The 25365-nt window shown below is 40.3% G+C and overlaps 1 protein-coding gene across 1 annotated transcript in view; it reads right to left on the minus strand.

Annotated features, from left to right (window-relative positions):
* nxph1 (neurexophilin 1) overlaps positions 1 to 22754 on the minus strand; it is a 40416-nt gene extending 17662 nt beyond the window's left edge. Inside the window, exon 1 of the mRNA XM_028399448.1 lies at positions 22303 to 22754. Coding sequence (XP_028255249.1) covers positions 22303 to 22356 — 54 coding nt within the window. The 5' untranslated portion in view covers positions 22357 to 22754. The remainder of the gene's footprint in view (positions 1 to 22302) is intronic.
* Between the last annotated feature and the right edge of the window lie 2611 nt (positions 22755 to 25365).

The following is a 25365-nucleotide window of genomic DNA, read 5'->3' on the forward strand; positions in this document are numbered from 1 at the left end:
ACGACGACAATCTATAGAGCAATATATAGTGGCAGGTGAGTGACAGGAGGGTCTTGACAAAACTGACTTCCATGCTGGACAATGAGTCCCACCCCCTGCAGGACACCTTGTCAGCACTGCAGAGCAGCTTCAGTGGGAGACTGCTCCACTCTTGGTGTGTGAAGGAGAGATTCAGAAGGTCTTTCCCCTTCCTATATAATAAGCATTTCTGATTCATACATACACATTCATACAATATTCATACACCACAGTGTACAATAAACTATTTATTTAGGTTCTTTGATGCACTATGTACAGTTTTTTACAAACCACTTCTACCTCCACTCACCTGTGCAATAACTGTTAATATGTATACTGTTTTTGATTCTATTGTATGTTATCTTATTATGTATATAGCTTCTCTTATCTTTTGCTTTCTTTATCAGCTGTTGCAAAAAACACAATTTCCCCATTGTGGGACTAATAAAGGTATTCTTAATTTTTAGCAATTGGGCATGAGTAGAGTTCACTCTGAGGCCAACTAAAGTCAGACAGTCAAGGACACATAATAGAATATTTGGAGTGTTTGTGGATCGACAAGACCTACACAACAGTCTGAACTGCACTCTGTGCATCTTTGACATTTAAGTGATCGATAAAGGAGCAAGTGAAGAAGGATACAGACCACTGTGGGCACAATACTGAGACAATTACAAAAAATGAAATACAAATAAAATACAAAAAATGAAATGTGCCTCGAAGAGCAGACTGGAGTGGGTAACGATTAAAATGCAGAGTGTGACTGACTGCTATCAGCAAGCAGCACAACTACACGCCTGTATGGATTAGTCACAGTTTTATTTGAAAAACAAGAAAAACAAAATTAAGCCTTTACAGACTTAATATTTTAGCACAAGCCAGATAAGAACAAATGGCACGAGTACTCCAAACTGCAACACAAATAAAGCTGATAACCATATCTTGATAGCACTAAATAAGAATTGTTTCATTTTGGTCTTAACAACCACCTACAAACTTTCTCAAACAATTCTTAACTTACAGTGGAGAAGAGTACATAATTAAATTAAATTATTTGATTTAGATCAGCAGTTAGAGTTTTAAAAAGTCAGAGATCTGCAACTGGAGCCAAGAACCTTGAACAAAGTCAGAATTGTTCAATTAAAGTTTCAATTCTTAGGGAAATTAGTCAGAATTCTAACATTAAAGTCAGAAATGTTTGATGTAAAAGTCAGAATGCAGAAGTCAGATCAGCACGTCAGAAACTGAAGATTTCTCAAATAAAACAAGAATTTTGACAAAAGTCAGTAAGAAATTCGATTAAAGTTGGTATTCTGAAGAATTTTTGTCAGAATTTTAACATTAAAGTCAGAAAATTTGAGCAAGTACTTCTAATTGGTGTTACTGTGCCTGTAATTCTTTTCATCTTAAAAACATGCAAAGCAGAAAAGACATGAAACACTTAAGGATTTTCTGACATTCTGGGTAAAAATCTCAGTCGTAAGTTGAAAGCATTCTTACCATTTTTTATTTTATTTTATATTTTTAATAGATGTAAAGTGGCAGCCAACAGATGTTTTTTTTTAGCCAATCCTATCAATCCAATTAAATTCATGCCGGCTGTTTCCTTTTTCCAAGTCTGTTAACCAGCCAGCTGCACTCCTTAAAAAACACACTACACTGTGGGGAAGAGTTCATTTTATTTTATTCCACTGGAGCCAAACAAGCTGCAGCAGCACTCTGAGAGGGGCAGAAAGAGTTGGATGTGAGGCCACCACACACAACATCACTGTGGATTCCGGTTAAGCTCGGCTGTAAATGAGCAACAGCTAGCCCACGATTAGCTCTTATCAGCCTGACTGAAGCCTCTGTGTTAGGAGGGAAGGATGGACGGGGGTTAGACTAATGCTATCTCCACTGCTCATTTCTGAACATCATAAGCCAGGTAGGTTTATAGGCAGTGGCTCCTCTATTTCGGCTAATGGGAAAATCAAAGGGCCGTGTTGCGTCTGAAGCTCGAGGGGTGGAAGATGCTAAGTGAATGCTGTGCTGTGGATTTCATGCCATGTCCGCCTTTCTCTCTCTCTCTCTCTCTGCCTCATCAAAGCAGAGCTGCAGAGGAACATGAGCTGTTATCCGTTACCTGAGGACTAATTGGCCCTTTAATTCCATATCAGATCTGTGCTCATTTCGGTGGCTCTGAACCGACAGAGTGGTCATGCAGTGTCATCGTATCAAAGCGCTCTGTCGAGGTATGGCATATAGCAGACCTGTTAAAAAGTCAGCCAACCTTTTCAGATGGGGTTCTGCATGTACCGCTCACAGCAGTCAGTGACAAGACAAAAAAAAGGCAATGTATCAAGAGAAACCAGTGCTTTAAAGGAGGAGAGCTCAGAGTGCTGAGTGAATTAGAGGTGTTTTATCCTCACTCACATGATGATTTAACAGGAGACCTACAGAATATACATCCATCCATCCATCATCTATTAACCCGCTTCATCCTGCAGTGCAGGGTCATGGGGGGCTGGAGCCTATCCCAGCTATTTATGGGTGAGAGGCGGGGTACACCCTGGACAGGTCACCAGTCCATCGCAGGGCACAGAATATACATTTTACAGTAAAATATAAATACAGACAAGATTTTTCTGGAACTCAGGCACTAGATACTAGTACAATTTTACAATCATCTTTACTATATGAAGGTCATTTTTTCACAGTACAATACATTCAGTAAGTGTGCATTCAGTACAATATGAGTGGTAAAGCTTATTCTCTCTTTAAAAAAGGAAAAACAAAAATCACCATGATATTGCCGGCTAAACTAAAGGAAAGCATGTCCTCTAAACAAATATTTAAATAAATAATGAAAAATTGCATTTTCTTTCTTTTGTTATTTCTTTCTTTACAACTTGATGGATATAATACCTTCATTGGATATATGGGATTTATCATTTTTCTGTGACTTTTTGTTTTTATGGTTTGATTTATGGTTGTGATGCAAACTTAAGTCTAAGACGAGGAAGTCATCGACTTCGAGACCAGGGTCCAATGCCAGGAGACCATCAAATCTGGGATCTTAGAAATGGGACAGTAAAAACACCATATCTTGATGATGTTATATCTTTGTTGTCACTAAATGCTTTTGCTTATGAATGCATTAAGAGGACATCATTTTTTATAGCGTGGTTCCATAACTTCCATTTTTAACTTTTGCTTCCTTCTAAGAATCAAAACAGTGGATGCAAATCTTTTTTCTACACATACATCACGATCTCAAAGGTAACATCAGGAGCTTAATCGTTAAGGTAATGTATGTGCTGAATGAGTCTGAATGTCAGCCTCGCTTTGCTAATGTACAAAATCGAAGGGGATAGTCTTCTCTGTATTCCACTTTGACCAAATGGGATCATCCTCTGTGGATCAGGACCTCAAGCCCTAACACATATATTTTCTACAGACCTTGTTATGGGGAAAATGATTGCCAAAGGTGGTGTTTATGAACAAAAGTAGTGCCAGAAAGACACAAAGGTTCATCCATTGGAGACCATGATAGACCATGATATATAAAGCTGTTTTACTGCATTGCTGCTACAGGAATTAAACAGATATAATGCTTAGTGCCCCTTCAGGTTGTAGGTCCCCACTGCTCGCATTCACAATGAGCATCAGAATAAAACCTATTTGCAAAGCAGTCTTTGTCTCTGAACTTTCCATTTGTAGAGCCCTCATTCCAAATACAAGGACTGATATTTGAACAAAAGGTTCACAGGTTGACTTGACTGCGTCAGGATCTCACCTATTGTCCAGCAGCACGATGGGGCTTTTGTGGGAATAATGTCCATTTAAAATGCCATTGTTCTCCCAGCTTGCCTTTCAGCCTGATGCTGTGTAACATTAATCACAGGGGACAGCGGCCAGCTGACATCACGCAGTCGATGGGGGGGAAAGCAGAGTTTAATTGTACAGCTGGAGCAAACTGGGATCATATATATATATATATATATATATATATATGCGCCACACAACTTCATTATTGTCCAATAACTATTAAACCAGTGAGCCATTTCACTGGGTTACATGGTCACTCATTACCATAAACACACATGCTAGTTGATTTTGAGTTTGTCCAACATCCACAGTCCTTAAATATCCATAAATACTTGCAAACTACAGATCCAGCCGCAGATGAAAATAGTTCCCAGTAAATGCCTCCCTTCTCTGCTGTTTACAACTGAATTGCCATTTAATACAGATTACTGAGGGGGGTGCTGCATGTAGATGTTTGTTTTCCTCAGATTTAAAGCCCCTTCTTACTTTATGTGTCCCTTCTGACTTATAAATTGCCTTTGTATTTACAACTGGGAAACAGATTTCCCAGAAAAACATTTTTTTTGTCATATCTGACCTGCAGCTTAATTAAATATGCTGTAGAGGCTTCAACTAATCTCCTTAGATGCGTTAAAGTGTGGTCAAAAACAGCAATGAACATTCCAGATAAGAAAACATAAAAAAATTTTAAAAAATTATTTTTGAATATTACTTTATATCAAGAAAAATCCTATTTTTTAAATGTTTAATAAAAAAAAACAAAAGTAGTACTGTACTACTTATTACATATGATTTAAATTCAGAGGTAATCGGAAACTAACACTGTATTACTATGACAATTATATGAGTTATTACTGTTTATATCTAGAAAATAAAGCAAATTAAACTTTTGCATATATTTCAGTAATAGTAAGTTAACTGAACAAAATTCTGGGTATGGCATTTACACAGTAGGGCATTCTCTATATGTAAAATCATATATAAGATTACAATATACACAGTCACAGTTCTCCCTAGAAAAGATCCTCTAAAAAAATCCAAATTGTAACTTATTATTGAATAATACATCATGTTTCAGAAAGTGTTATCAGGCCTGCATGGGCTAAAATGCTGCCAATGAACCAATACCATTATTAAAAAGGGGTAAATGACTGTGTACAATGGCTCTCCTTGGAGCGTGTGGTTCTGCTACAAGAGCTGTCAATTTGTGTGAAAACTAAACAAACATACTCAATGCCATTATAAAGATTTGGCTTTCTTTACTGAAGTCAAGAAATATTGTTGAAAATTAATGTGTAGCTTCTTTCAAGAACATGGTGGTCATCAGAAGGACTTTTTTATAAATATAAAAAATACACTTTTAAAAGCAAAAAGTAACAAAACACAAAATGTAGCACCTCTCATGACCTCTACAATAAAATGATAAATAAGTGCATGTTTCTCCTCTGTCCGGTTCACCTTCATCCTGAGCCTTCCAGTATCATTACAGGCTATGTATTAGAAATAAACACAGGATTCACCCAGCACAGCTCTGAGGACCAAAACATCAGCCTGGCTGAGAACCACAACACTTTTCTATTAACGTGTGTGATACACAACTTAATAGGAGAAAAACATTTCTTAGCTTAAAACACAAAACTGGATTTAAAATGCTGCTCAACACCATCTGCATCACTTTTCTATGACATCACAGTGCACACAAAGTGCTGTCTAATTTATTCGATAGGAGCTGCCCACCTAGTGGTACAAGATGGTATGACACAACTTCAGCAAGCAAAAGTTATTTCTACTCCTCATACATCAAACATCCATGGAGAACTGCTACCATAGCAACATGAACAAAACATCCAAGCACTTGAACAATCTACAAATAATAATAACAATAAACCTGGTTATTAATAACAGTAATAACAATGTGGGGAAAATATACTATCAATTTTCAGTCCTCCCCTCCTTTAAACTGTGTTCACAGCAACACAGTACACACTATTTTATTAGATTTGATCAATTCAATAATAATCATTTTTATTAGTATTATTACTATAGAGCACTTTTTGTCCTAAAGCAGATGCAGATCATAAATCAACAAAGACAAGATGATTAGCTGGAGTAATATTGACGTTAATATTTTTAGTGTGTGCATTTTGAAAGTCTAAAAAGAGAGAGTGATAAATAACCATACTCTCTCTCTCTCTAACAATTACTTTCTTGCCCACATGTGCTCTGAGCACCTGCAATTCAGCATTGATTGGTTTAATGTGAATCTGGCATATTTATGAAAAAGAAATTAAACAGAAGACAAAACTGTGACGAGCGAAGAAGAGAACTAGAAAAATAAACTCTCCACATTCCATGCTTGACACAAAGCCTGATCAATAAGTCACCGACTCCAAGTGAGACACATTACTAATCCATAAAGAAAGCAGCTGTCTTTATTTGGCAACATCTGCGATTTCTCCGGGCTGAACTAAGTATGAGAGCGTCGCATCTCGCATTCCTGATCCACAACTCATCCTGCCTGATGACACACACACACACACACAGTCAGAGTAACACTGAATCTGGCACAGAAACTGTCTGACTGCTAGATTTTCCACAGCATTTCACAGTCATTTGAACAGCGGCAGCATTAGCTGTATGTTGTATTTCCACCCATTGAGGATTTAGTCCAGCTTTAAAAGAGAGAGAGAGAGAGAGAGAGGAGGGGGGGGCGGATTAGAGGGCCAGTTCCATCCCTTGCTTTCACCACTATAGACCAGTATATCAGCTGCTAATGTGCGTTTCCTGTTGTTGTTTGTATCAAGCTAAATAAACAGGGGAAAAAGATGGGGGCATGAATTTCACTACTGCATGATTCATTAGACATAATCCTCAGGCTAATGATTCAAAATATTTTCCTTGTGTAAAACATTCAGCCAAATACATAAAGGTTTCCTCTGGGGCCAGAAATACATTAGTAACAGAACACGCCTGCTAATGTCTTAATAATGATAGAACACGCTTTATGATTGACAGGTGCTTTGGGTGTCATGGAATGACGGCTTTAAAGAAATGGCATGTTGGCAAAGCTGCTTTTTCTTTCTGTCAATCACGTCCAGATGACACAGTGGGCCTGGTATCTGGCTGCACCAGGAGAGGACACACACACACTCACATTATCAATACAGTATTTCCTGTCCTCTGCTGCTGCCTAAACTGTGCATTTATGCTGACTGTAAGAAATCTGCAAGAGCAAACACATTCAATTAACTCTGCTGCACTTTTTTTGTGGGTGTGTGTGTGGGGTGGAGTTGGGGTTGTGGTGGTGGCTTTACTGCCTGAGCCATTAACTTGAGACTTAGAGGCAAATAGTTTTTAAATTTTAGCTGAGTCGAAGATATAAACTGGGGTTTTATTGGAGAATGTGCAACTTCAGGAGGCGTTCAGCAACAGTACTGCAGCCAGCTCTGTTTAATGCCAGCTTCATCATTCAAAAAGTAATTTTAACACATATTACTTCTGGGAGAAGTAATTCATTACACTCCATTACACTGCTGTTTTATTGTTACCATCTCCACATCGTCACGTGTGGCAAGTCAGTTTCTCCTCAAGAGGAAGTCAATTGAAATTATTTAGTTATTTACCGATTCTGCATCATCCCTGACTCTCTCATGGAGCATTAAGATAGAGATGGGCATCTTGACATCAGTTAGTCACCTGTAGCAGCCATCTTGTGTTGTATCTACCATTTTTTTATTTTAGGTCTTAGTCCTTCAGAGACCTTTTTACTGCAGGAACTGGGGGTATCACTTACAGGAACCTCCCTGATCCACTGTTGGTTTAACCAATCAGCATCGAGCATCCATTGTCAGACATACCTACAACCAGGTTAACTTGTCCTCTCACCACATTTGGTTGATAATACATCCCCCAGATATGATGCAACTTTCATGATGTTTATGCTAATGTCACATATGAACATATATGACATAAGGTTATGTTAATGGAAGGTAGGATTGATGCCCAAACTCATCTGAACATGTGACCAATATAGGACGCAACGTGGTGGACTTTAACTCAGAAGACTGGGTTTGAGTCCACCTGACACGACCAGATGTTTTCACCCAGTGGTAACATGGGTGAAAAAAAAATTTAAGGTACTCCTGAAGGATTAGGTCCTTTCCTTTCTGAGAAACACACTGTAACAATTGTGAATGCTACAATAAACTCTCATTTGAGAAAATGACTCTCTTGGCTTTTTTAAATAACTCTGGATTAATATCAGACAGAAATGAGAGCTTAAGAATGTTTATTCACTGTATTGGACAAGTGTGTATAGAAAGCTATGTGAATAAAATAGATATTAGAAAAGTATTCATGTCTAAAAGCTGGTTTAAACTAATGTTTAATTACATTTAATTTACATTTCTTGTTCAACATTTAGATCCTCAGAGTCTGCAACCAACAGCTGCATGATCAGATGCTACAGCTGTGTTCCCACTGCATCACTCCTAACCCTCTCCTGATCAGAGCCCTCCTATCGCCTTCTGTCCACTCTGTCCGTCCACCCTCTACCATACAGACATGTCCCACAGATCATCACAGCTGAGCTGTTCTCTGTATCTGTCTTTCTCTGCGTCCCGAGTAGTTAATGTTTTAAGTAATGGCTTGTGAGGCCTGACAGATCGGCCGCGATCTCCCCGAGCCACAGCAGCCCGAACGCTCAGAGAGCTGAGCGAATCCATCAAAGCGACAGGATGAATTAGTGCCAAGACACCTCACTACCTGTTAGGAGGAACTCCCATCAGCAGTAATTGATTTGATAAATGCTCCGGCATACACAGAATGAGAGACGAGGGGCAGAGGAGGAGAGAGCTGCACAGGGTGACGGAGGGGAGAAAGCTCCAAACTCCTAAAGAGGCGTGTTACATGGGCTGGACAGGATTTGACTATTTTTAGTTGAATAAATTTAGAACATTTCCCAGGATGTTTACTGAAAGTATTAAATCTGTTGCAAATGATGGTACCACGTACTGAAGGGCTTTCATTTAATGAAGATTATGAGCACCTCGTGACCAGCTGCATGATGAATCTTGAGAAAATTATGCTTTCCCCTATTTTTTGGCAGATATATTTTCTTTTGTCATTTTCTACTTTTAGCTCTATTATGTCTATTTTATATTTATTTCTGTAAAACATCACATTGTCAGCTATTATGTCCAGCTTTTTATGGATCTACTATATGCATATACCTTTGTACTATGATCTGTATTTGTTTACATTATAATTTATTGTAGACAAATCAGGCTGAATTCTTTCACATCATACTTGCATATGACTTCTTCCAAATGTCATGGGACATATATAGATTAATATAATAAGTGGTGTATTGGCTGTCTGCTCAATGATGTGCAGGTCTGCACCATAACCTGCTACACTGATAGAAATAGACGGCAGCCAAAGTCCTAAAAATGAATACACACTGTGACTTTTTTTTCACATTATGTTTGTGTAGAGAAAGGAGGAACGACTGTGCTAATGTGGAGTCTGCAGAGGAGTGTAGTGAAGTTGATAGCTTTTGATGATTGACTGTTTTTTCCCCAGCTGAGAAAAATAAAATGTGGCTTTGCTGTTGTGAGCTAAAAGTCTGAAAGTTGGTAATGTTACTCATAATAAACAAGCAGGACCATTTTAAATCTTGATGAAATCAGCTCTACCTTTTCTGTTACAAGTAGTAACTAATTCAAAACATGTCTAGACTAAGAGTAAGAGAGAAAACAAAAGAAAAGCAACATTTATTTTGATTTTCCAAAGGGTCAATATAAATATAATATATGAAAAATAGGGTGGTAAGAGTGAATCACAGCTTTGTTGTTGCAGTAAGGAGTGCAGGACTTGACTGCACTGTATGTCACATGCGATGCATTCAAGGTCCACAAGTCTATAATGCCTAATGTGATTTTGGTACCGGTAATTGTATTTTAACAACTTTAAAGAGAACCTCAGGTCAACTGAGTGTTAAAGCTGCAGTGTTGTGTTGCTGATCCTATGCGTATATGTGTGTGTGTGTGTGTATATATACACATGTATACTCCCTTCTCCTTTCTCCATACAAACATTTAAAAAATATCACAAAAAGTGACATATTTATGAAAAAAATCCAATATGCTCTGAGTTATAAACTGCAGAACTTCTGTGAGATTAAAGTCACAAATTTATACCTGGCCTTGCTGTGCAGGGCGTGGATGAGTCTCAGCAGCAAGCATTTGCCAGATATTATGGCTGCATTTAAGCAAATCAAATTATACTTAGCTATTTTTTAATCTAATTACATTTCTTCATTTATTTTTATTTAAACATTTTAATATGCCATCATAGAAACCTATAGTGTTAGGTGGACTGTCTGTACCTGGAGGACATGTAAGATTGTATTATACATTTTCCTTTTTAACTTCTGTAGCTCACACACACACACACACTGCAGCTTTGCAGCAGCCTGGCCTTCTTTAAAGGATTTACAAACCCAACATACGGTGACATTTGAAAAGTAACATCTCCCTGCCCGCTCCCTTCCGTCACCTGTTATATCTCCTCAGCTTTAATCGCCCCTGTGTAACACACAGGATCTGAGTCCAGTCTGTTCTGACAGAGCGGGCTGACAGTAAACAGGGAAACGCATGTGAGCATGTTTACACTGTATATTTGAACAACGCCCTGCATGGAATTCATTTTCTCAGCCTTAGGTAGAAAAACATGAACTGATGTCGGTAGAATAATAAGAGAGACAAAAGAAGAAGAATATGGCAAACAATAAGGAGGAGTACATGGGAAGGGGAGGAGGGGAGTGTTTGAAGTCGAGGGTCAGCCTGATAAGAAGAGTTATTCAAGTGAGTCTGAGGAGACGGTGTGGAGAATAGAAAGTCACAGAGAGATAGCCAGACAAGGAGACAGTAAATGAGAACGAGAGATAAGGGAGGAATGAAAGGCCTCCTCCTCCTCCTACTTCCTTCTCTCTCGTCCTGCTGAAATGTGATTGGCAGCTGTCAGCCGCAGACAAACACTCCTTGTGGCTGTTTTCCCTGCTTCTCCTCTGCGAATGGAAGCCATCCACAGGGGGTAAAAATAAATAAATAAAAAATAAAAATTGAATTGTAATTCTGAAAATCAATATGGCCACACTCTCAGGGCTGCTGTGAATAATGAAGAAATGTCATTTTCCACAATGGGGACCAGATAAGGAACCCCAATTGGTCTTTTCCATCACTGTCTGCACTGTAAACTATTGATTAGTGCACCAGGATTAACTACATTTAACTGTGTTTCCAGCTAAATTAATTTCGTTATCATTAATGTTACACTTCATAATTGTACTATGGTGCCCGACAGCGCCTCCCCTCTCCAGGGTGTGTGTCCTATAGAAGAACAAATCCATAACAGCAATTTAAAAAAAAGGCTGCAGCCAATTTAACTCAGTCGGGTGTAGCTGATTGGCACATGATAACTTATGTCTAATCAATAATAGCTATTATTCACTCACTTTCAGACCAAAAAAAGTCACTTCATGAGAGCAGGAAAATGACTGGTTGTGTCGATGCAGCCACTCTACTCTGCAGCACTTGAATGTTCCTGCTATACTTCATATCTCTGTATTTTTAAGCAGAGACCTCACCAGCTAATAAAAAAATGATCAATTTATGCTGCTTGAAACCAATTTTAACCTACCGGGAAAATACCTTAATATTCCTGTAGCATTTTTTTAAATGAATGCTACATTTTGTGTGTTTACAGTCTTCAATTTTGTGTCGAAAAAACCAGTATTTTTAAAAGCCAGATTTGAAAACTCTGGGTGGCAGTCAAGAATTAGCATGTCTCTCCTTCTACATTAATATAGAATGTATTATTTTCACTGCATTGTAAATATTTTTAAGCATTTCTTTGTAGACTTTTCTGGTCAAATATATTTTATTTTGTTTCACTTTTAAAGACATATTCTTTTAAAAATGTGTCCACTTGGCTTCAGAGAACATAACTTAAATAATAATAAATTATTAAATTTAAAATAATAAATTTTAAAATGGTGGAGAAGTTGTTTGAGATAGCAGATTTGAAATGCTTCATTGTAACCGAAACAGGTATTTTTACCTATACCAAACATATAGTGGCGAAAGTTGATGACATTTTTGGACACATATATTTAGAGTCAATGTTTGCATAAAGGGTTAAAATGAACGTTTTTATGTTAAAACTGTACAACAAGATTTGTCTAAAAGTCATTTAAATTTCTCCTAATGTGAGAATGTGAATTTGTTTGGTGTGAATTACAAAAAGAGTCTTTCTCACCGAGCAGCACATCATTAAATATATTTTTTTTCTTTACCTGCTGCTAATATGTGTTGTCTATCTGCTCTACCATGTATGAGGAGGGAGTGATAAGACAGAGTTTGTTGTTCAAGTTTGTTGTTCCTGTTCAAAAGATTAAAAAAAAAAGGAATCCATGTAGAGAATTTACACTGGACGTATTTATAGCAGCTTGTTTGCTAGGAGTGACAGCGACAGCGTAAACGGTCCAGGCTGACAGACATGTGGTTGTTGACAACAAATTGGACTACTGTACTCATAAAGCAGCCCGAGCATGAACGTCAGTCACACTCCCCTCCCGCCCTCTGCCTTTCCTCTGCTGAGCTCACATTTGTCTCACTTCCTCATTGTTTGAGGTTCTTCAGTCAGGATTTACACATGTTGATGAAGATTCTCAAATGGACTTGTAGAGTTTTCTTGAATGTTTAATAACCATGACCATCCTGGTCCATTTCAAACCGATGACAACACTGAGACAGAGACTGTTTCACCCGAAGGATAAAACTCCCAGGGACAAACAGTAATGTGATATATGCAGTCCAGTGCAGTGAGGAATGCTCTGATCTGTACATTGGAGAAACTAAACAACCACTCCACAGAAGAATGGCTCAGCACAGGAGAACCACCTTCACAGGACAAGACTCAACTGTTCACCTCCACCTCAAAGAGAAAGGACACTCCTTTGAGGACAACAATGTCTACATCTTAGATAGAGAGGAAAAGTGATTTAAAAGAGGAGTGAAATAAGCCATCTATGTTAAGTTGGAAAAACCTTCCCTTAACAGAGGTGGTGGTCTCAGACATAATCTTTCTACCACATACAATGCAACTTCCATCCATTCCCAGGAAGTTTCACTCCAAGTCACCTGTGCTCAGCAAGAACAATGGACTGTCGACCTGTCCAACCACCACAGTCCTCCTGTAGTCTCATAGTCATTAGCCAGACCAGACACAGACAGTCAGACCAACACAGGTAAGTATGGAGACATTTATAACTATTGTTTATGAGTTTCACACAGAGGTCCTCCACCACATATAAACCATGTTTCCCCACTAAACAGAACTGATTAAACTGTTTGGAGGAGCAGAAACATCTTTAAGAAAACTCTACAAGTCCAGTTACCTTGCTTCAAAGTCAAAATTCATAGTTCATTATAGCACAGAAACAGCACTGTGTGACCTTTTCATAGTCTCATGTAATGTCTCCATGTTCTGCTGGACCTCTGTGATGCATTGATGACAGCATTGTGTTGCAGATGAGATTAATTAAAAGGACAGTGGTAAACTTACTGTATACTAGGTAGAAGGAGTTCTACAGGGATCTGTTTGGACTAATTCTGTTCGATACGTGCTTCCTTATGGAAACACGGCATGATTTTTTCCATGCTATGCTGAAGACACCCAGTTACTGCCCTGTTTTATGAAAATGGCAGACTAATTGTTGTAGTGGATGGATTGAATAGACAAACCATGCATTTTTTGTGCTGATGGAAGTAGCTAAGGAATTACATATCTCTCATTTTCTGACTGCAAAACAACAATAAAATCTTTTAAAATAGCAGCAGCCAATACAACATAATTATATACGTAATCAACCAAAGTCTGGAAGCAGGGAAAGAAAGTTGGAGATTGCTCGGTATAGGAGCACATCTGTAATGCTTAAAGAGGAATCACATTGAATTGATAAGAGTTAGTGCAGATTCAGGCTCACCCTCATATACCACTGGGTTGCATTGGTGAAAGAGTTACCTTATCTAGCTATCCAGCTATTCTGCAACATCCACCCCATCAGAGCAGCCCCTCTGCTCTCAGAGGACAGCAAGCCTTTACAGGGACCATGTGGAGATGTTAACATTTGAATATTATATAGCCTCATATTCTGTAGACAACAAAAGGTACACAATGCAATTGTCCATTTATTTACTGGCTAACTATATAATCCAGAATAAACCAAGCTTCTCATCTTAATTGCACTGTAATATCTCAGTTGAGTGCTTTGCTCTCATAAGTGCAGAGGTAGGATGTAAGGCTAAGTCTTTACCTATTAGGCGCATCTTCTGTGAAACCAGTTTCCAGTGTGGGTTCATATGACCCTGTGCCCTTGTTGCTATGGACCGGGATGGGTGGAAAAGGTTTTGTTTGCTGCTCAAATTGGTAAAAATGTAAAGTGTTTTGATGGAAAACCTACTATTTGATACTAAAACTCTCCACTGACTCTCAGACTAATAGAATTCTGTAACAGCTCTTTAGAGAGGGCAAAGCTGGTTCATTGCAGGTGTTATACCATTGAGTAAAATCCTTCTACATTTAACTGTAATGACTTCTCCACTACAGAAACAGGCCAATATTGTCAAGCTGGATGGTTCTAAGCCTTGGTTTGGAGTGTTCATCACTCATTGATTTTTTTTTTTTAAAAAGTCATCCATACGTGTCTCTGGAGCGGGGGCGACAGCCCCTGCATGGCCAGTCACCGTAACCTAACAGGATGGAAAGATCTAAAGTAGAAGATAACGGACATGGCTGGTAATTCCCATCAGCGGGTGCCGTGACTGTCGGACTGTGCAGCAGACGTGAGCTCCGATGGCAGATCCATCACTGCTGAGGCAGCGGAGGGAAGTGTGCCCCCCCCCCCCACACACACACACACCCCCTCCCTTTCCTCCTCCCCCCCCCCGTTCTCAGCACAACCACTTGGCTATTTCCATGATTTCCTCCAACTCCTGCCTCCCTGAGGAGTGCAGCATCTCAACGTGCTCTGTTTCACTGGTCAGTCAAGCCCATCATCAGGTTAGAAAGCAAGGCAATCCATCACTATACAGCTGCACATCCACTGTCTGCACCATTTGTACCAGTCACTACAACACGAGTACAGTATCTTCCTGCCACAGCTAATGACTAAATTCAGACTGAGCAATGATAACTGAAGCATTTATCCATTTAACATTGGAAATGATGCTCATCTATCTCAATTTTAACCTTTGAGAAATGAAAGGTTCTATTTCTTCAAATAGGAGAAATCAAAAAGCATCTATTTTTGTGTGTTCTTTTATCTCATTATCTCATCTTCCCCACCCCACCCAACTAACTCATGAGTCACACACTTTGACTACAGCTTGTACAGACTGTGGATGCCCACAAATCCATATTTTCAGGGTCCAGGTTATGTGGTTACGTCATTCAACGTAATGTGATGAAGAACTGGTGATTTTAGTTGTGACAATGACCTATGGGGATTGCTTGAACCACCTGCCAGTCATCTACCGACATCTACCAATTTTATCATTTTAACTACCTATGCTTGCTAAGTGGGAGCTTTTAGGAGGAAAAGTGTGGACAGAGGCTCTTCAGCAGTGCTAGTACCATAATACTACTCCTGCTGGTCATAATGGTGGCATTTGGAAGGCCAGATTGAACAAGATGTTGGAAGTTTGAGTGCCACTGATTCTAAGGTAACTTCTTGGATGTTTTTGTAGATTTGGTGAGTTGGGTTATTAGTCAATTGAAGCCCAGCAAATTCATACGTGGCATATTTTTAAGCTTTCTAATAAGACGTATAAAGGGACCAAACCCCACCAAAATATGTGCCATATAGGCTATATCAGAGGAAGCACATGTGGAACTGAATGCTTTAAAATGGGTGGAAAATAGTAAAATAGGACTAAAGGCTGCCAAAAAGTCACAGATAGAAGAGAGTGAGAGAAGCTGTGGAGATTTTTTTTTGGGGCATTACTGGAAAGGAATCAGACACAGAGACAGCCAGACTCTGATCAGACCAAATATGCCAAATGGACCCATTCACCAGTGCAGCTATTACACATACACCCATGCACATGCAAGAATGATTTGGACCATTCATCTCATTGTCAACACAACAGGAAAGTCCTAAAGTAACAGCTCTACTGTGCCATTTCTACTGTTAAAATTGGATTTATAGAAAATGGAGGCCTGCTGATTTGCATGTTGCATCCATGCTTTTGCGAGTTAATGGCCTGGAACAGTTCAAGCAGAGGAAACTCTAGCATTGGATGACACTGTGGGAATCGAACATAAGCAAAATTCAGAATATTACAGATGCAATATGTATAAACCAAAGCAACACACCCAAAGACAAAGCTCGCTCATAAAGCACAGCGGATCACAGAGTGCTCCATTTTCCCCACTTTTGTGATGACCTGTTCCACCCTCATTGTTTCCACCTGTGTCTCATTAGTTCATGTGCTTACCCCCTGTTCCTCCTGCATGTTCCAAGCCTCTTTCTTCCTGCTAGTAAGGTGCATGGTGTTTAATCCAGGATCCAAAAATGGAGGAAACACCTGAGAGGTGCTCGGAGTAGAGTCACTGCTCCTCCACATCAAGAGGAGTCAGCTGAAGTAGCTCGGGCATCTGTTTTGGATGCCTTGGAGACCCCGGGGAGACTCAGGACGCGGTGGGGAGACTATGTCTCTGGGCTGGGAACACCTCAGGATTCCCCCAGAAGAGCTGGAAGATATGTCAGATGAGAGGGAAGTCTGGGTGTCTCTTGCTTAGACCTGTGCCCCCGCAACCTGGCCCCAGATCAGCGGTTTGAAAATGGATGGATGGATGGACAGTGCATCAGGAGTAGATGATGCTGAAAGCTAACGCTAAAGCTGCTGCTCTAGCTGTTCATGGCCACTCAACAATGTCCACTAAGCAGGCAGTTAGTCAGACACATGACCAGTATAGGGAATTAGTTGATTTAAAAAAAAAACACCATGTGTGGCTCTGGGCCACCGATAAACCATAATGAATGAGGAGAGGCTCATTTTGGAAGTGAAAAAAACTTTCTGGTGAACTCATAATATTAAAGAAGTATTTTTCTAATATGATTTTAGTTGTCAGATCTGCATAAAACAGGATAAGTCAGGACGCAAAAACCATCAAACAGACAGAATCATCTCATGTGAATTCAGCTATTTGTGTGCAGAGGTCTGCTCTATCACTGCAGCTGCTGCGACGAGCCCAGCATACGGCGAGGAGTCACAGGAATACCTGGAGATGTTAAAAAAAAAACAAAAAAAAAGGATGAGGATGAGGTTATCTAGTCACTTCCTTCCTTCTGAGACACCTCCCTCTCTGGGTCGCTTCAAAGTGCTGCTATCAAGGTGTCACACGCATCACCATAAAAGGATTTCTCAATGTGGAGAGGAAAGTGCAGAAGGACAGGGCGGTGGAGGGGGTGTGTTGGTGGGGTTGTTGGCGTGAAGCCTCCCCCAGTATCAAACCCAGGTCGCGAGTGGGGCTGGATTTTCTGAGAACAACGCCCTTCAACGATCAGCTCTACTTTCGACCTCTGAACTGGGAACACGATTGAAAATCTGGAGCAGCGAGTGGAGGGGAGGATAGTCATTAATCACAGACTCCCACCATCTCAAATATATCACACACACACACTGATGACATTCAGGTCTCCTGTGGCTGCAAAGTCAGACAGGGTGGTTGTTCGTTGAATATTTAAGGTTGATTCCTCTCTAATTTAACACCATCAAAGATCCAAATCTGAGTTCCCTCATTGGCCCCCCTCTGGCTTTGAATAGTCATTTCTGCAATGAAGCATGCAGAGAAGAAAAATAACCACGAGCCAAGAGTGCCGATTCCAGCCTCCACAGTGGGTGCTATTATCATTGACTTTATGGCCAAACATCAAGGTCAGGTGTTGTTTTGGCTGTTTGTAGCAGGGAGGGGGGAAGCATGCGGCCTCCTGGGGGGTTTGGGGGGGGCTGAGCAGACGTCAAACGGGGCCCGGGACTCACAGGAAGGATCACAGGGGTTACAGTTCATGCAGTATGAAGCACTTCAACAAGAACGAATCACCTTGACGTGTCAATTCAGAGTTCTGCACCATCAATCTGCCTGCCTAGATGCACAGCAGCGATCTGATTAGAGGTCAAAGGTCAACCCCACACATACACAGCCACATTTTTCCCTCACTCTGGGTTTTTATACATAATTCTGAAGACCGCTTTTTTTCTTTTGGGTAAAAAGTAAAATATAGCAATTTTTTAAAGGATCCAATAAATGGATGGTTAACATGAGGTTGCGAATTGCGAAAAAAAAAAGCTTTTTCAGTGCTCTCTAGTGGACAAACTGCACAATGACAAGACAATAATATTACCTATATACTGTAATTGCACGTTCCATGTGCGAACAACTAATCTGACACATGTATTGCCACCACAAATAAACTACATTTTTATTCTGCAGATATAACTTTCAATCTTACATGCATATAATTAGATAACAGAAATTCCCTCAGACTTATTAATGATATTAACATTGTCTTGTTAGAGGTGTTCAGTCCCCACTTACACCTAATATTTCTGTCACACATGAGAAATGGAATAAAGTTGTTACACATACATAATCTGTTTAAAAAACATTCAAGGCGCTAATGGGGAGATGACTGGATAAACCATGTGTTAATAACTATATCTATCAAGGGCATACTTTAAGCAATCAGATCCATTCTTGCAGTCGTCACACTTCATTAAGTGTCAAAGTTTGCTGCAATCCACCTAGAGGGCGCTAATGTGAAATGAGTGACTGGAGCTAAACAGCTAAAATAGTTCACACCTGCTTTCACTACAATGTTAATTATATGTTCAAAATAAATTTAAATAAAATTTTAAATCACTTTTAGGTAATTTTGAGCATAACATGCTAACATTGTGCTAACAGGTGCTGTTTGGACACAAGCTATTAGCATGAGTTGGAATGGATTGTCACATGATCACATCACAATCCAAGGATTTTCGAAGATTTTTGATACACCTACAATATGTGAACAATTTGGCTACACAAAGTGGGACTTAACTGTTTAACTGCATATGAATCAACAACATAAAATCTAAGCGAAAACACAAGGAAGTAAAATTTAATTCAAAAAGTTCAATCTTCAAACTTTGGGTTTTAGATTGAAGCTCTCCTCAAAGATCCATAGCATCATTACTGATCTCTCTGGATCCACAACCTCATGAATTTATGGAAGTCACAGCAAGAGACCACCAGGTGTTTCAGGTCGTGAGGGGCCTGACCAGCATGCGTACAGTAAAAGAGACGGGGATACCCGGACTGCAGCGTCAAATAGGCCTTAGAGTTCAGTGACGGAGAACAACACTGAACTCTCTGCACTTTTGTGCTGCGACTCTCCAGCAGCTGAGCTCCAATAGCTCTAAAGTGACGCCTCCATGCTGCTTTAAAAGCAAAGCAGCACAAAGGTTGAACAAGGAACTGAGAGAAATGTTCACTTAGCCGACATCTGCCCTGGAAAAAAAAAACATAACACTCCACACACTCAACAGCTCCCACTTGATGGTCACACAAAGCACTTATCCAAGTGTGTGTTGCCTGGATGTGTGTGTGTGTGTGTGTGTGTCGCACAGCATGTGGGCATTTGCGCAAATGCCTTTGCTATATAATTGAATTAATACTGACCGGCTCTTGATTCCAGCTTCAAACACACTGCAGGTTTATTATTATGAGCTAATTTGGATGTCTGTGGAATGAAGAAGAAGAGGAAGAGGAGGAGGAAGAAGAGGGGGGATGCAGGAGGATGAGGTGTTCACACTGTCTAAGCTGTGCTGTAGTGATCTCAGTGGGACTTTCTCTTCCTCCCCACCGTGCAGACTGCTTGACACCGCAGGCCCCATTTGCACTGTTTGATAATAACACTTTAATGTGACTGCTATGACTGGTGCCAGTGGGACCACTGCATCTGTTAGTCCCAGGGGAGAGGGAGAGAGAGAGAGAGAGAGAGAAAGAGAGGGAGGATGGAGTGGGAGGCAGTACCCCTGCCTGCATTTTTTAAAATCATAAATCCTTTATGTAGTCTCAGTTTAGAGCTATTGCCACGGGACTAATAACATTTAAATAAAATAACAGAAATTATACAAAACATTCATAGATATTCTTCTACAAATGTATGCATTGTGCACGAATTGTATCCACACTTTTTTTAAAAATATATTCTAAATTTACTGTATTCATTATAATAATGTGACACCTTTTGTAATAAAAAAAACAACAACAAAAAACAACAACAACAACAACAAATTTATACCGTTTTAAAAGATATAAACGACAGAATTTATCTGACCGCTGGCCCAGTCACACATGGCACATAGTGGTGTGATTAACTACATACAAATATTTCTCCTTTATAAATTACTCCGCCGTCCAAGAATAATAAGAGGAGCGACCAATTTAAAAGCCTTGCATGTAGGTGATGGTAGCTCCCCGTTCCTCCATACGTACTGTATAGCAAGTCTACCTGGGCTGTGTGGTTATCGGGGTCAAGGCGGCGGCTCTCAGACAAGAGGCTTAAGCAGAGACAAGAGCCTTTAACACGAAATAAAACCATCAAAGTTCAGCTCTAATCCCCGCTGCTGTGGATAAGGCTGACTGTTAACGGGCTGCACAATAAGCTCCGTTTACTCTATGCGGGATGGCTTTGTGTGTGTGTGTGTGTGTGTCTTTTCCAACTACACAATTCAACACGGCAAAGAACAGGATTTAGTGGAGAGTGAATTGTCACCACTCGTGCGCAATTTAAAACACACACACATCATCATCATCATCTCTCGACAGAGTGGGAATTCTGCAATAAATTACTTGTACTGTTTAGGTCTATAAATGACCCCAAGTCTCAGGATTTAGAACACAGAGGTAATATTTTAGATTTGGACGCGGATGAACAAAAAGGAGGAAAAATACGTCAAATTTGGTCAGATAGTGCACCTTGGAGAGGTCCACATACAACGGCAGTGTCTTTTTCTAAAGTCAGAAAGAGAAAATGACAAAACACCTTTATAACACTACAGATACATTTATAGATAATATGTGGGATTGTGTGTGTGTGTGTGTGTGTGTGTGTGTGTGTGTGTGTGTGTGTGATGAACTATATTTGTAAGAACTTTCAGTAGAATTCATATAAATCTCAACATCTAATAAGTGATTACACCTGTTGGCAGTGAAGAGCATCATTCAGGTGAGAGATGATTATGATGTGAATCATCATCTATACACCATATATAAATATAACACATGACAAAACCTAAATAATAAATAGAATAGAATTTTTGGCTTTATGTTTTCTAATATTTATTTAGAAAACAAAAATTGGCACACTATTTTCAGATCTGATATTCCACATACCTTATAAAAAAATAGTATGAACAGAAATTTTAAAGTTGCAACTATTACTTTCATTTATTACTTTTTATTTTTGCCATTTTGTTTTGCGCAAACAACAGTGAGTGTAAAGTATGCGTCTTTTTGTTTGGTCAGAAAATAACACAATAGGCTATTCAACGCCTGGCCGGTGATATACACTATAAAATAATAACAGTAAACATAACTGTGTATTTTATATATGCAATTTTATTTACATGATAATTAAAATATTTATTTAAATGTGGAAATCATTAATAAACCTCCTGCGTGTGGCTGTTTTATTATATTATATTCAAACACAGACGTATCATTTGTTATCATTTACATTATGTTATGCCAGAAATAGAACCCAACCAGACCAAGCTCCTGCGGGGCTCTCCAGTTTCACCGGCTGACCAGTGTGTGCCAGTCAACCTGAGTCTGACACAGAAATTTTGTTTGTTAGGGCGCCCCCGTGAGACGGTTTTACATCCTGTACCTGTCAGTGGTCACTTTGGCAGTAGTTTTCTTCAAAACTATAGAACATATTAATATTATTTTTATTAAAACAAAATACATAAATAAAAAATAAAAAACTGTCATCTAATTAATTTATTAAACAGTTTCTCGCGTAAAAGCATTTGCTTGGAACTTATACATTTTACGCACGCCGGCGTTACACACAGGAAAGGCCCAGCTGGTACAGGTTTCATAGTCATAACATGATGATAAAGTGTGCACTTAAAGTTTGAATACTGTCGTTGAACATGGAACTTTCTAAGTATTGTAACATGAGGACGAACAGTCGCATCTGTGCGCCGTGAAAACGCGTTTGGAACGCGCAGAGTGAAACCGGTAAAATTCTTCTCACAGGAAAAGAAAATAATATCCAGTATAATACTCCTGTCTGTCACAACAGCTTAAAGTGTAGAAAAAGTAAAATACAGGGCTGAGCAGGAGAATAAAACTCACCAGGAAAAGTGCAGGCGTCAGGAGGAACACGGCGCACCAACACGTCACCTGCATCCTCCCGGAGCTCAAACTTCCACTAATTTCCCTCGGCTGGTACTTGCGTCTTTGACGACCATAAATCCACCTGGTATCCGCCTCACAGCACGGTCAAGCCCCTCAGCTGCCCAGGCAAAAAGGAAACAACACACCCCATGATCAACAGAAGCACGGCTGAGAGTTGGAGACTGAGTGTGAGGGTGGGGGGAGTGGGGGGGGCAGGACGGAGCAGCAGGTGAGGTTGATGGTGCCGTTGATGCTGCTGCTGCTGCTGCCGCCGCTACTGCTGCTGCGGGTTAGAGGGGGTGGGGGCAGTGGGGGGGGGCGACAAACAGCGCGTCAGTTGAGAGTTAATCCAGGTAGAAGAAGCAGCAGGGTCATAGCTGTGAACAGGTTCAGGCTCCTGATTGTCTGATGAGCTGGTGCGCGCAGCGGTCGGAGCGCTCCGATCTGAAGGGAACGGCGGGGCTTACCGCTTTATAACGCGCGCCTACAACACAACCAGGGAGACTCTCGCTCTAGGGGGGGAGGGACGACATGAGAGGGGAGGGGGGAAAAAGGCAGGAAAAAATAAAACGGGAGTACATTTATCCAACACGTAGAGATGATGCAAAAAAGCCAAGTTTCTCTATCTCCCTCCCTCTCTCGCTTTTTTTCCTCAAACAGAAGCTCGTGAAGAAAATGCGTTTCACCTTGGCTGCTGTTTGTGCGCTTGATGTAGATGAATGAGCTGACATTCACAACTCCGCTGCCAATAACTCCAGGCAGCACCCCCACCACTACCACCCCTTCCTCATCAACCGACACCCCCCAAACAGTAGAGAGCCTCAAACCTGAACAAACACAGTACAGCAGCTGTTCTGCATGATGTCATTCCAACATATCAACACTCAGCTTCACTGTCAGGAACTGCTACGCTCACACCTATGTCTAATTTAGAGTACTCAAGTCTTTTGTATGTAGGAAGTAGCCAGGATAACAAATACAGGCTACATATATCAATTTATCTCTCTATTGTTCTTTTTATATCCCTATATACGGTAAGTACACTGAGAGCAATAAAAGCTGCAGTCAGATACCGTGTCCATACTTAGTCAGATAAGTCTGATTTTTTTTTTTATTTTCAACCCTAGTAAAGTCAGAGAATGCACACAGGATGCCCAGATGATAATAATGTCAAGGAAGAAAGTGTTGCCAGGGAGGCATTAACACCAAACACAGAATTTAGACCATCAAGAAGAACCTTTACACAAACTTTTTGGACTTAAAGCTGCATTTGTCTAGCTCATCTATATCATGAGTCCCAGGTTTTCTGTCACAAAGACTGCACCACATAAGGAAGCATTGTTGCATATATGAAGCTGATTTGTCATCAGTTCTCCATTTCGGGGTTCAAGTGCAGCTAAATCAACAAAAATAATAAAAAAACAGTTAAAAGTGAGCACACAGTGGCAGGAATACATTTAACCTCCTGTGACCTATGTTTGTGGGCGTGAAGGTCAGTAAGCGAAAATAATGATCAAAACCTAGCCCTGTTTAAAAGCTAAGCTACACAACACGATACACAACTGGTTAGAAACACACACAGGTGCCACACAGCTGTAGAGCAACGCTTATATAGGTGTCGTCCAGGTGAGTAAGGAAGCTGATCGGCAGGAAGATGAAGGCACCTATGAGTTGAGTGATGAGGATTTAACCACATGGACCAATCAGAGGGTGGGGTTGTAAGAGTTACATGTGTGTACTGTGGCGGGTTAGCACATATACACAGGTGGTATTGCCGAGTTCAATAGAAGTGCAATTGTTGCATTATTTTAGTCTTGCTTACAATGGGCTAGTGCCGTAACCATGGTAACCAACTTTGACCATGACAACGTTTGATATTATCCTCCTTAAAATATGTGAAGTTGGCCCCTGAGGTAACCTTTCACAAGGTGGAGCAAGCACTATGGCTGAAGGATCTACCGATCTACCAACTAGAAGGATGGATGCCATGACAGCTCCTTAAAAGTGATGCCAAAACATCTTGCCCACCCCCTGGTGGCTGGTGGCAGTATAGAAAATAACCTCCACCTCCTCCATTGTTAGTGGAGGGGACATGGACCCAACTCAAAACCACTAGTTTATGGATCATCATCTAGTTTTTAATCACACTGGTCTGTGTTAATAAGTTCATATTTAAGTACTTATTGTGGGTTAAAAAAACAAAAAAATAACAAAACAACAGCAGCCCATGGAGCATCCAAGTGAGTTGCTCAACGCAAAAGCGGGTGACCATCCACTTGTACCACCGTGGTTCCAAGATGGCGTCTTTTTCCAACATGACAGTAACACCCATCAGTCAAGATATTTTAGCCTCTTTGAGAAAACTGCAGTGTGTGTGTGTGTGCGTGCACGCTCACCCTGCCGAGGCAGGACAAGGTGACTGAAGCCCGATGCTGAGTGTGTGTTTCTGGGTTGGGGATAGATAGATAGGATCCTTTATTTGTCAGCGAGCATAAGGGGGCGGGGAGGTGAGCGGGAAAGAAAAGACAGGAGGGGCTGCGCTTTAATAAATTTCCCGGCAGTCTCGCTACAACATTGCAGTGGTCCGGCAGTGTTGCCATAACTCAGTCGGCAGGGCTGATGGGATCCTGCTCTGAATGGCCCAGATAGCCTTCACAGGCCCCTGCATGGCGTGAAGCGGTAGAGCAGGCAGGGATAAATCACCAGGGGCCATCTGACTTCCATTGTGTCTGTAATGAAGCACAATCTGGTCTACAGTAGGGGTACAGGGACTATAATTCAGGATTAACCCAACATCACCCCCTAGTTGGTCAAAGGTTTCTTCCAAAGTTTGCTTGATTTTTCAGGTTTGGCTCCCAACTAATTTGGACTCACTTACAATCAGTAATCATTAGTTTAGTTTAGACAAAACTATAGCAGATTAAATATGATCCCTGCTCTGTTGGTGGTAATGTCAGTTATGCATAGCATTATTATGTTTTTAAGCATAAATTCTAAGATACACCAAATAAAATTGGTTAT

Source organism: Parambassis ranga, chromosome 2, assembly GCF_900634625.1.
Source record: "Parambassis ranga chromosome 2, fParRan2.1, whole genome shotgun sequence".
NCBI lineage: Eukaryota > Metazoa > Chordata > Actinopteri > Ambassidae > Parambassis > Parambassis ranga.